The sequence below is a fragment of the Rhea pennata genome, chromosome 2 (assembly GCF_028389875.1).
Source record: "Rhea pennata isolate bPtePen1 chromosome 2, bPtePen1.pri, whole genome shotgun sequence".
NCBI classification, from domain to species: Eukaryota; Metazoa; Chordata; class Aves; order Rheiformes; family Rheidae; genus Rhea; species Rhea pennata.
Genome location: NC_084664.1, coordinates 16,320,063 through 16,333,581, shown reverse-complemented (window position 1 = coordinate 16,333,581; position 13,519 = coordinate 16,320,063). Strand labels below are relative to the sequence as shown.

General features: G+C 41.6%; 1 protein-coding gene across 4 annotated transcripts in view; it reads right to left on the bottom strand.

Annotated features, from left to right (window-relative positions):
- EPC1 (enhancer of polycomb homolog 1) overlaps positions 1-13,519 on the bottom strand; it is a 64,491-nt gene that overhangs the window by 44,716 nt on the left and 6,256 nt on the right. The window contains exon 1 of one of the 4 annotated variants that reach the window (XM_062568935.1): positions 2,210-2,683. The exons of 1 other annotated variant lie outside the window; for it this stretch is intronic. In XM_062568935.1, the coding sequence (XP_062424919.1) occupies positions 2,210-2,362 (153 nt within the window). In that variant the 5' untranslated portion in view covers positions 2,363-2,683. Of the gene's footprint in view, positions 1-2,209; positions 2,684-13,519 lie in introns of those variants that run through there. 2 more of the 4 variants (XM_062568936.1, XM_062568933.1) reach the window with 2 other exon arrangements.

Below are 13,519 nucleotides of genomic sequence, written 5' to 3'. Positions count from 1 at the left end.
CTCCACTATGTGAAGCTTAGAAAAGAGAAAGTAGCAGCGTATTAACCTGTGACATATGACATAACTTCAGCCCATTACCTTGTCTCATGGTTGTTGTCAGCACCAACATACAATTTTTTTTTGGGGGGGGGGGGCAGGGAAGAGAGGAAAGGATGGAAGTTTAGTGAGTTCATAGAAATAAAGCAGAGAAGACTATTAAGTTCCTAAAAGGACTCAAGAAGACACTTGTGTTTACCAGTGGCAAACAAGTTTTGTGCACTTGCATTTAGAACAAAGGCAAAGGGAAACTACGGGAAACAGAGAGATGTTTGCTTGCACTCAAGCTCTGAAGTGTTATTTGCAAAATCTAGCCTTCAGAATTAAAGTATCAAATTAATCATAAAAATAATGACTTACAATTAGCATTTAACAACTCTCCCTTTCTCATGATTTCTCATGCTGTGTCACTGGAACATATCTGTATGTGTATGGAGGCTGTATAGTTACTCCATATAATTTTATATCTCAAAGACTTGTAACTGCAAGGTAAACAGTGGAAGAGAAAGACAGCTAGATGTAAATACACACACACACACACACACTCTCTCTCTCTCTCTCTCTCTCTAACTGAAAAAAAAAAAACAAACTTAGCCATCGAGTATTACAGCAAACACACTTAAGATTCTTAGGTAAGTGGAAATGAATGGTACTCTCTCACACAAGAATCCACAGGTATGAATTCAAAATATACCTACTGTATTTAAAGAGCTAAGAGCATCTAAGCATACCTACCATGAAAAGAATCTTACTTTACCCAAAGTATCTAGAAACTGTATAAATACATTTTGTAAGTGTTTGCATAGTCAGTTAACTCAGACCAACAGTACCACAAGGAGAATATCGCACTTTGGTGTATCTATTTTCAATTTTAGAGAAATAACTCAAATACAATTTGCTACATATAGAAAGATAAACAGGAACTTCACAGCCTGTCTGTCACCTTCAAATGATGGCATCAGCCTGACAGCTAGCAGAATTCAGGAGTATGATTGTCATATTTGTTCTTACCACTGTCGAGACTTTATATAATCATATTTCTACAGTTCCTCTTGTATTGCTGTACTTAATGCACAAATGGGAAGAAAACATTATACTAAGGAAATAAAAAGAGAGCTGTCAGATGTATAAACACTGGAGAGAAAAAAAAATAATTGCATAGCCCTGGCTCTTTAACAGTAACAGTCTTCAGCAATAACAGCTATTAAATGTTTTATTTGTCCTGGAATGCATTAACTGAATGAGTGAGTGAACCTACAGTTGGAAAAGGTTCAAGTTTCATTCTCCATTGAGACAGCAAGACTGAGAGGGAAACGGTAGACTTCCTGGCCTCCAAACTTCCTTACTTTGGCTAGCATTTCAGTAGCAATTTCTACGTTTCTACGCAGGAAACGCTGGAACTTTACTTACTCCGTGCATGTCTGAAAACAGGTGTAGGCTTTTCAGGTAAAGCTAATCAGAAAGGCTTCCACTTCCTACTTCTGGCAGCGAGGAGAGGCACTCGGTTCGGAACCAGCAACGCAAAGCTAAGTGCGCGCAAGAGGGGCGCCGCTGCCAGACCGAGCCCCCTGCGCTGCGGCGGCCCGGGAAGCACCCGGCACCCGCCGGCTCGCCGCAGGCACACGTGTGCGGCGCGGAGCGGCGCGCGGGCACACACCGCGCCTCCCTCGCGCCCTCGCAGCGCCGGCCCCGCTGCCCGCCGCGCGCTCCCGCGCGAGCGGCCACAACTTCCTCGCGACGGCGGCGCCGAGCGCCCCCTCCGGCGGCGCCCGGCTCGGCAGCGCCACCCGGTGGCGCAGAGGCGGCACAGCCGCGCCGCGGCCCGTCTCCCCGCCGCTGCCGCACAAGGCCCAGCCCAAGAACCAAGAGACAAAATGGCGGCCGCCCGCGGAATCACGTGACCCCCTTTGTGCCTTTCGGGGCCCCGCGAAAGCGCCCCCGCCGCGGCGGGGAGCGGGCCGCGGGTGGGGGGAGCCGCGGGAAGGGCCGAGGGGAAGGAGCGGGAAGGGGCAGCCGCCTCGGCACCCTCCCTCCCCGGGCCCCCCTCCCGGCGGGCGGGGAGAACGAGGAGAAGATGGCGGCCATTTTGTGCTTGCGCAGAGGCGAAGGTGGGGGCCCCGGGTGCGGGGGGGATAGAGGGACCCGGCCGAGGGGGGGGGGGGGTCTCACGTACCGACTCTTCTTCCTTCTCCATGCCCGTGGGCATCTGCGGCACGGCCCGGTTAATGGAGGCATATTCGGCCAAGTCGGGCAGGTCCTCGCAGCGGAAGACGGGCAGCGGCTTGGACGCGTCCAGCGCCCGGGCCCGGAACGACAGTTTGCTCATGTTAGGCGGCGATGGCGGCTCCGGCTAGGGAGGGGGGGGCGACAGCAAGAGCGCTCCGAGCTGAGAGCCGGACCCCGCCGAGCGCTCTCATGGAGGGACCGGGGCTCCCCCGGCAGGGCGGGGCGCACTCCGACACGGGGCCCGGCGGCGCCGGCTGGCGCGGCTGGGCTGGGCGCTGGCTCCTCTCCTCCGCCGCTCCGGCTCCGCTCAATACGCCACGGCCAACATGGCGGACATTAAACCTCGACTGGCCGCCTCTTTCAGCCAACCCCAGCGCCACAGCCATTCCCACACTGCATCGCGCAGGGGCGCGGGCACAGCGCCGCCCGGGGGAGAGCGCGCGCAGCGCGGGCACGGGCGCGGGGAGCGCGGGCTCGCGAGCGCGGGAGAGCCCGGCCGGCCGCCGGGCAGCGCCGGCCGCGGGGCAGCGCCGGCCGCGGCCCCCGTCCCGCCGCGGGCAGGGAGCGCGGAGCTGCGGCTCCTCAGCGCGCGGCCGGCGCTGCTCCGCCGTCTCCCCGCGCGACCACAGACGCTACTCAGGCGGGGGCCGGCGGCTCCGCGCGCCCTCCACCCGGGGCGGGTAGGGGGTCCCTGCCGTTACCGAGGCGGAGCGAGCGAGCGCGGCTCCCGGCCGCGGGAGAGGGGGAAAGGGAGCCGGGGGCTGCGGGGAGGGAGCCAGCGCCAGCCCCTGCGCTCGCCCAGGGGCTCCGGCCGCGGGCACCTGCCGCGGGCGCCGGACTTACCCGACGCGGCAGCCGCGGGGCCGCTCGTTCCCTTTCGAGTGCGGCGCCGCCGGGGCAACGGCCGGAGCGGGCGCGCCGCGCCCGGCGGCGATTGTGACTTCAGGGGTGGCGGCGGCGGGGAGCGCGCGGGGCGCCGCGCCCGCCCCGGCCCCCGCCCGCCCTCCCGCCGCCGCGGCAGCGGGCCGCGACGGCCCCGGCCCCGGCGGCTTCCGGCGCGGTGTCTCCCGGCATCGCGGCGGCGGCAGGTGAGGGCGAAGCGCCGCACCTCCGCCGGAGGCAGCGGCCCGCCGGGGCCGGCCGCGGCGCGACGCCGCTCGCCGCCCCTTTCGCGGAGGCTGCGAGAAACTTGGTCCCGCGGCGCGGCGCGGCGCGGCACGGCACGGCACGGCACGTGAATGAGTTTAACCCTTGCGCGGGCTCAGGTGATCGCCCGGTCACCAGCTCCGGCGAGCTCCTCGCAGCCAACGGCTAGCACTAACGTGAGCGCGTCCCCCTAGGTAAGCCGCTCGCCGTCTCCGCGGTTTAGCTGAACGGAGGCGCTTCGCCAGGCGGAGCGCGGCCGAGCAAGCGCCGCGCCGCGCCGCGCCGCCGGGGCCGGGCTGCGCGCCGGGCTGTCACCGCGCCGCAGCGGCAGCGGCGCCGGCCCGCGGCCCGCAGCCCGCTCCGCCTCGCCACAGGTCTCCCACGCAAACCTGCGCGCTTGAAGTTACGCTTATTTTAATGCATACGCCTCACAAAATAGCAGCGTTTTGTTTGAATCCGGTTATTTCCACTACTAAGGCAAAATACTGCTGCAAGGTGCAGTTGTGCAAGACTCAGTAAACTCAATTTGTTCTTTCTCTAACACGTATTACCCGGGAAAATAGGACTTCAGAAAACAGGACACGGATGAAACAAGGATTTCGAAAATCTTAATTTGCTTGTTAATTTTCAATCTGGTCTATAATTTGTAAAACTATAATAAAAGCAAAAAGCTATTTTTTTTAAAACTTATCGCCTCTTTAATAATACCACCATCCTAGACTTTAAAGAACTCCTAATCACCGCATGAAATACTGCTAGATGCAGTTAACAGCACGGTTTCAACCCAACCGTTTGCATGTCTGCCTTCCAGACAGGACTCCCAAGCTGCTTCACCTGCAAGTCATTTAGCTTCACAGCGTCTTTGGGAGAATAATTTTTCTGCAACACAAATGGATAATTCAGTGAAGGACTGTCACTATGAAAAATATATTTTTCATACGTTTTTTTAAATATATACTGACATAAAGAACACCATCATATTCACATGTATTTCACTAGTTATACCAGACCCAAACGTTGAAATTGCATATTGCTTTTCACACTAATTTGGAAGTTTAGGCATTTGCTAGCTAGAAAGAGTATTCATAAAGTATAAAATAAGCCTCAATTGTGTATGAAACGAAGTTTTCCAGAAATATTAAATAATGTAGTTTATCCAGCTAGCAGACAGGCAAGGCAACGACAAAAATAAATGGCAACACACCGTCAGATCTGGTTTGACCTGAAGCACTAACTGAAAAATGAAATACCTAACAAAAAAGGCAATTAAGTACAACTCTCCACTTCTACTGATGAAAGAAAAACAATACATAATAAAAAGCAAAGTGTAGAAAACGCTCTGAAAGATAAAGAAAGAATATTCAGGCTTGCATTTGTCCTTAATTGACCTTTGTACTTCTAACCTTAACACAGGCCTGACACAAGTACAAAACATGCAAAATGTACAATAACAGTTGGATACAAACAGGACACTACGCATTAAGAAACTTTTGGCCCAAAACTCTTAGACTGCAGTTTTCAATGTTTTGCCTATAATAGATTGCTTTCATCTATTTTGGATAAGTTGTTTATTAATCCTTATTTGATCCTAAACTCATATGATATTAAATGAGAAGTGTGATTTGAAAAACAAAGAGATTCTAAAAAATGTGATATCAGCACTGATTTTTGTTCAGTTAAGGCGATAATAGGAAAAGACAGAGAACTTTTCAAAGGCTGGATTTTTATCTGATTGATATTTTGTTTTACTTTCCTTGCAGTTAGGATATGCAGATATGTTTTAAATGTTGCCATTTTTTAAAACATTTACATGTAGTAGATAATGACAGTAGTCATCATCTAGAATTGCTATCCTGTTTTGCATAATAAGAAGCATACTGTTTTTCAGCTCTCAGTTAAAGACCAGTAAGTGTATATTCAGTTACTCTAGAGAAGCATTATTTTTCCCTTAATCTTAAAAGGGATATATAATTACATTTATACTATATTTTAACATATAGAAGATTTATCACACCACAGTGTGATATGCTATTTGTCCAGTTTATTAAAATAACAGTAAAACCAAACAACATCATAGGCAAGCATAATTCAGCCTTTCTCTACTTTAAACATAAACAGTGTCCCTTCTAAAACCTGTAATGTAGTGAATTGTAATGCAACTGAAATGAAAACAGCATTTTGAATTGCTGTTTTTTCTGTATAAACGTAGAACTGCTGAAAATGAATATTGCACCCTTTTCTTTTTTTAAATATGGGAGCCACTTCAGGGCTCCATCTTCTAATTTCAAAATATTTAGTGTAACTAAAAGAGTAAGCTTTAATAAAATGAAAGAATTTCGTACAAGAGTTTTAATACATCAGGTATCTAGGTGCTAAATATAACTAGAATTTAAAGTACATTCAAAAGTACTAAATCCAGATGGAGTAATTAAGGGGGGAGATCCCAGAACTTGATCCATTTAGGTCCAGGAAAGGGTCCCTTGTTACAGTAGCTAACTCAGGTCTATGAAACGTAAAAATGTGCTTTTTTTGTTTGTAATTTCTGTGAAGAATTTGACAGATTTTACAAATTTTGATATTTATTTCATGTTTTAAAGTTCCTCCTAGCTAAAGAAAAGCTTTCACTATATTCTTTCGGCATAAGTTGTTCAGTCTTCTAAACAAGCATTATCAGGTTCTAATCACAACATAGCTACGTATAAAGGATTTATACGTTAAATTCTGCGTGCCATTTTAATGCCTTCTAGAATCAAGCAATTATGTATTTCAGGGTTATAAAATTCTAGGAGACAGTTGTTCAACATTGGTAAGTCTTTTTTATTCTTGTTCTCATTTTTCGGTATTAGAAGTTTTAAGAACAATCTAATTGGAGGTAGTGTAATATAAAGGCTTCATTGCATACATTAGTTTTCTATTTTTCTAGCTTTAAAGAAAGTCTGTTCATATAAGGAAATACCTCTTTACAACAATGAATAATATTAACACTGAACAGTTGATGTCATTCCACTCTCTAGCCTCTTTGGAAGGTTATTCCCCCCCCCAAAAAAAAATAAAGAAAAACGATGCACTGAAATCACAGTCAAACTCGCATTAGAAATTTGACGCCTTACATCCATTCATTTTCTTTGGCAGTTCTTCTCCTGTAACTACTTAAAACTGTAGTAGACAACAATAAGAACATGTTAAAAGTAAAACATGTTTCTTATTTGGTTACCACTTAAAAATAATTCTTACATACAGAACATATTACTATGTTTTAATAAATTGAGGAATATGCTGTGCACACTAAATTATACACTAACTCTCGTATCCATAAATATTTGCAGTAATTATTTTTTCTCACATGGACCAAGTGTACACACTATTTCTTCTATTACAGAACTCACTAATTCATCATTCAATTACGCAGTAATTTTGGTAAGCTGTTTTTTGCCTGTTTAGCTCCATAAATGCCAACCACTATGCACTGATAACAAAAAAGTATCACTGGTCATTATTTTAATTTTCAATAATCAGGTATGTAAAAATGACTCACTATAGAGTTACCGTACTATAGTTTCCAGAATGACTTAATCTTAGGGGTATTCTGAAATATATCATTAATTTTTGTTCTGTATTATGCAATTATGAATTCTTTATGTATACTCCTGTTATTTTACATTAGCTAATGATGCTCCTTTTAAAATTTGTATCTTCGCTATTTTTGTTACTATAGATAACTATATTCTTTAAAATAATGTCAGTAGGCTGCAGTTTGGATTAAAATGAGATAAATATTGGCAAATACAATATTAATGGTTTGTCATTTTATGAGATTCAACATTATGGTAGAAAGTAGATGCATACAGAAATGATCTGAACAACATAAAGATTTCTTCCATAAACTAACTAATTCCTGGTGAATTTCATCCTAATTTGCTAGCATTAATTGCCTATTTTAAAACAAATAATGGTACTATCAGATATATTTAAGAATTCAGATGCCATACTACAGCACTGGTGTAGTATGCCTCTGTGATAACTTATGAGACAATAAGTTCTCTCTCAAAAACAGCATAGTTTTGGCATCTCAAATAATGATATAATATATTAACTTAGTTATTTCAGTGCATTCACGGTTGAGATGCAGTAGGTGCAAAGCCTGTTTTATGTCTTTATTGTACCATAGGTTGAAACAGTGACTGGGTATATCTATCTTCCTCAATCCTTTTCTCAATGAGGGAAAAATAGTTTGCATCTTATATATATTTTTTTTTCTATAATGAATACATATGTACTGTGTAACTAAATCTTAATAATCTTTTGTTGTAAGCATTTCTGATTTACATAGAGAATACAAAAAAAAGCAAAGAAGGGATAACACTGCAAGCTTTCTTTTTCTGATCTCCTATTTCCTGTCCCATTCAATGACTAGTAAGAATATTATCCTTTAGATTCAAAAGCTCCCTATTTTTTTAAATAAGGAGATAATAACAGCTTGATAAAATTAGAAACTCTTAAGTGTTAAACATGAGCATGAGAGGATCAACGATTGCTATTCTCATGAACAATACCTTACCCGAAATGACTAGTAAAAGAAATGTTATGAAACTAACTTGTCTCCTTAACATTCAGAAGGGAAACAAAAAAAATGACTTTCCTGGAAAAAAAATCTGAAGTTCTAACACTTAGTTTCAAGTAACCATAATTAAAACTGGATAGGAAATTACCATGTGATCAATGGGTTTCACATTTTAAAGCAATATGCAGGCACAATGCGTGCATGAGGCAGCAATATTATTTTGCATTAGGTAATACTAGCAAACACAAAACAGGCTGAAATGAACATTCATCATTTCTCAGGCCCTGAGCATGAGGCTGTGGTTTTGTAATGTGTTGTCTTTGTTAGCAATATTGGCTGAGGATACTGCCATCCCAATCCCTGCTCTGCCATTCATTCCTTCTACTCCGTAGTCACACTGCCTCCCTCATTTGTCTCACTACAACTGCCTACGAAGCTACAGTGAGTACCAACTTGGAAATCTGGTCAGCTACTTTAACAACTCGACAAAAAAAGAATATATAAATTGGAAAGAAATGCACTGAAAAGACCAATACTAGATGGTATATTCCCCAGCTACAGCTTACTACCATTGCCTGCATCCTTCACATAATCCTGTTTTGAATTCAATAGTCTATAAAACATTTGCAAAAAAATAAAGTTTGAAAAATAATAAAACTGTATATACAATATAATATGGCCTCAGAGAAGTAAAATACTGATGCCACTAAATATTTGACAACTTTTGCATAAGAGAATAATGTCTGAACAAGTCAATAAGTGAAGGATTTATTATTTGCTTTCATACTGATTACATATCACTGAGTGTGGGTGGGGTTTTAATGTTTCAAAAACATAGAAAGGCCCCAGGCAACATTTTTCAATGAGTGGAAAAAAAAGGAGTTAGATGCTGCTTTAACCACATAATTTTACTTGCAGGATGTGTTGCCAGACACGCATTCAAAAATAAAGTCCAACATTCTAAGGGAAGTTGTCTAAAACTAATTCTGCAATATTCAATTTACTGCAAAAAGTATCAAAAACCTAAGCTGAAAAATGTTATTCCACTGGGCTATATTATAAGGGCGGGGATGAAATAAAGGCATCAGAAACCTATTCTTTTATTAAGAGGAAACAGAAAGCTAGCTGAGGAGTAGCAAAAAACTATTAACAGCATCCTTACCTTTATAGCTATAACTAGGAGGGTCTTGAAGATTGCACAGGTAATCTGCCTCCCCAGGAGGAGCAGAGAAAGCCTGCAAGAAGCACTGGCAACCCACCTCTTCCAATGGTAAGATTATTATCCTAAAGACTTGGTACTTGTCCCATCACTGGTACAGACTGAGCCAGTTTTACCATTCTCAGTTTCCCTAAAATGTATCTGAAAGCACAAAGGGTTTCTGGATTTTTTTTTCCTTAAAAAACTATCAGAAAGGCATTAGCTTCCTTTATATGGCTTGTTCAGCAGATACAAGTTTTTATGAATGTATGGAAAACATAGCAGTGGAAGCACTTATTCTTTTAGAGATAGTGATAAAAAGACAAAACACTCAAGCTGAGACTCTTCTGTATAAAGAGATACATTTTTTTACTAGATTCAGAAGTTATCTTAAGAATTGGAAGGGCTAAAAGAAATACTCGATTTATGACTTCAATTTATTCTTCAATTCCATACCGTGTGTTCCCTCCAAAATATTATACTAGACAACTTAACTTCTTGCTTTAGTCATCTTCTACAACAACTCATTCCTAAACTTGTCTTTAGGATGAAGTAGTTTCTTAAATACTAAAGGAAGAAAGAAAGAAAATAATTAATTTAAAATGTAACTCTTTTGCAAAATTAAGGGGAGGAACAAAAAAAATCCCCGAATGACATTTTTTCATACTCTGTTCTATAATTTGAAAAAAATGTCTTTTCATTAAGTTCATTTTCTTTTGTAATGACCATCTAGATGATTGGCTAAGAATACCAATGCTATGATTTATTAATTCTGTTATGAACAAGACAGCCTACATGAAATGTGTAATTCCCACTATGAGTTATTTGATGTCTGTTTACTTCCCCTCACTCTTAATAGTTTGTTTCTCTCTTCAGTGAAGTTGTAGGCTAAGCTAAAATTTGGTAACACTCTCCTATAATTATTCACAATTTTATCAGCAAGTTGAATGATGATTTTCCCCCTTTGGGGGTACTAATGAGGCCAGTGTTGAATATAAAACTTAATTAGTAACTGGACCAGCAGATTAAAACATCAGCCGTTGAACCCAGTTCATTGCCTCACAGTATTCGCTTAGCGCTCAGCACAAGCACTTAATTTCAGTAACATAATTTATAGCATAAATAGAAACATGTTTATAAAAAGCATGCAGAATAGTGTTTTCTACTTTTAACATCTATAGCCTTTAAAGTCTGGACTGTGGCTACACTGCATCTTTCTTGCCAGATTGCTCTATTTAGAACTCTGTATTACTACTTCACATACAGCTCCCTTACTGTTTTAAAAGTTACTGTAGTGAATAATGACTCAAAGGTCTTACCCAGAGTAAGCTTGTTTCAAATCTCTTCACCAGCATTTCCTTTGCTTCAGTCTTAGAAGATAACTGCTTCTAGGTATCCATTTCTGTCCAGCACTATTATAATTATATTTTAAATAATTATTCTGGAATTATTTGCAGACTTAAAAGAACTACTGGTATGGGGTTTTACAGCTGGTTTCATGATTAGTTTCTGACAGATCTCCAGCTTGGTTTTGCATATATTCCAGATATTCTTAAATCTTTTAACACAAAATGAGTTTATTTTTCACCTTAATTCCTCATCTTCCATTAGCAATTCATTTTAAGGAGTGACAAAGTTCCAAAGTGAAACACTTCATTTATGTGTGTCTGTAGAAAACATCTTCAGTGGCCATCATGATCTCATGAACCTCTACATTCGACTGCCCCTATGACATCCACTGTAGTTTACAGGAGGAGCTAGAGAGTTCACCAGTGGGATCCTAGTCTGAGCTTGTGAAGACAGCACTTTCAGTGGGCAAGCTCCCTTTTCTATGCAGTCATTAAAAAAAAATAAATAAATTTAAAAAAAGACTTTTTTTAGGAAGTTTTGAGAAGCTTCTAACTAAAGGCTGTATCACAGCAGTCACTGAATTTCCTCAATTTTTTTGGACATTTACAGAGGCATGATTATCATCCATGAATTAGGTTTCTATACGTGTACAGAAACAAAAAGAAACTTCTGTATTTTTCTCCAACTAAGTAGATATTTGTAATCAGGTACTAACCCTGTCATACAAGCAAAAAGATTGTGAGCTTTAGTAGGACCTTATTAAAAAATAAAGACTTTTATCCATAATATTTTGTATTCTGAAGTACCGCGCATAATAACATTATTAAAATCACTATTCATTCTTCTGTCACACCAACTACTCTGAAACGTGATGGTAAATAAAAATCTGAAGTTGGCAGACAAGCTACCCACCCTTTATTTAGGCATGGACTTTTGCAAACATTGGTTTCTAACACATGAATAATTTCTGAGTCAAGTGAACTTAATCTCATAATTATGTATTGACAGTAAAAAGGCAAAAATCCTATCTTTTTCTGGACGTGCAGAGGACTGGGCTTACAAAAAATGCACCTGGGTTGGCAAGAGAACATAATTTATTAGTCGAACAGCTAAGAGAAACTAAAAGTATAGATTAGTCTGACATTCTAAGACAAAAGGCAAAAGACTAAAAATGTAGAACATGTGCAGACAGGTAGAAATGATGACTATAGACAGCTCTAACAGTAGGTGTGGTGATGCACAATGTCCTGAACCCTTAACTATTACGTAAAAAACACACACTACATTAAACCTTAGGCTGCCATAGTGTTCAGAGAATGACCTGGGATGGGTGAGTATACTGGGGCCAAGCTACATTCTTTTGTTTAACTTCAGAAAAATCTACTGTTTTAACTGTATGGCTCTATATGTGCCAAGATACAGCAAATCCAGATAAATTAAATCCAGATTTATCCAGATAAAGCATGATTTTAAACTGTTTTGTTTTTAAGATAAATCATTAATTTTACTATCACTCCTCTGATAGGCATCCTATCTCACAAGTTAGTATTAAAATCATTTTTGAGTATTTCAAAACAAAGAGGAAAAAAAATCCTCCCCAAATAACTCAGGTTTTGGATTTAAAAAGTCTAAAGTCAATGTTAAAATATTTGTACACTGAGGGATGTTTTACATAACGAAACCGAATCCTACACCACGTAGAAGTCATTTTAAACTGTTATGTACCTTGACTTGCCTTTGTCTCTGCAGTCTCAGAACTGAAGATCTGTATAGCTCTTCTGAATTTTATTTTTTTGAGAATGCAAAAACTCTTTCAGCTTTGCACTACACACTGCAGTTTGATTTGTACTTCTAAATTAAGCACAAGGGAGCATTAGAGAGATATCATTTCTGGGATACACACTAACTGTAATCACATTTATATGCAAATATATATTTACACACTTTCAAAGACTCAATTAATACCACTATATTAGTGAGAAAAAGATGTAGAACCAAGTTTGAATATATATCCAGCAGAGGAGGCTAGATCCAAATGCAGAAACTGATGAGACTTTTTTTTTTAATATCAGCATCAACAGAAGCATAAAAAAGGAAAAGTGTGATAAGATTTAGAATGAAGAAAATCAATTATCAGAATAAATCATTTTTGACATTTAAAGAATGCATGAGACCTGAGTAAATTCTGCAGATGTTGAGAGAAGTGTTCTGGTTTAGACAGAAAAATTAAGCTGCCCTGAGAAAAAAAGATAGGAGAGCTCACAAAACCAAGCTGATTCGCCAGTATACTGGGCTAAGTGGTGGCCCCCCCCCCCCCAAAAAAAAAAAAAAAAAAAAAAAAGAAGCACAATACTGAATTTACAGACTAGGTAATACAAGGTCTTCAGACACAGACTAGGAAACCACACACATACCATGCCAAATCCCTAAGTCTAATGTAAGGCCATCCTGAGAAACACAACTAAACAGAGAACAGTTTAATGGAGAGTAGCTTTTTCAAATCATTTACATATAAGTAGTCATGGCTTCCCCCCCTCCTTCTTCCCCAGATACTCCATTGTCATATTCTTACTGAATAATGTTTTTGTTTTATTTTTGTTTGGCCTCCCACTCTGTCAGTCCTTCCAGGAGAAGCCAGGTCCCGGTCGCTGATGCAGGGGCCAAGGCAGGTATTGATGCAAGTGCCCGGCCTGCAGAAATCCACCTGATTTGTGAGCAACTCAAGAAGGGGCTTAACACGAAAGGATATACCCTAATTAAAAAAAAAAAAAAAAAAAAAAAAAAAAAAAAGTGGGGGAAAGAAAAGGACTTTTCAGTGGAGAACATAGAAGAAATGAAGGAAAACAGTCTCTCATACTAAGGCAGCTGATCTGAAAGCCTGCTTGATTACAACACCCAAGTCCCACAAACTGCCGCAGTAGCAGATTGTTAGGTGGAAGCTGCTTCAGAGCTGACAAAAGAAATCCAAACGCTTTTGCATGGAATTCTTGTTCTTTGAGTGA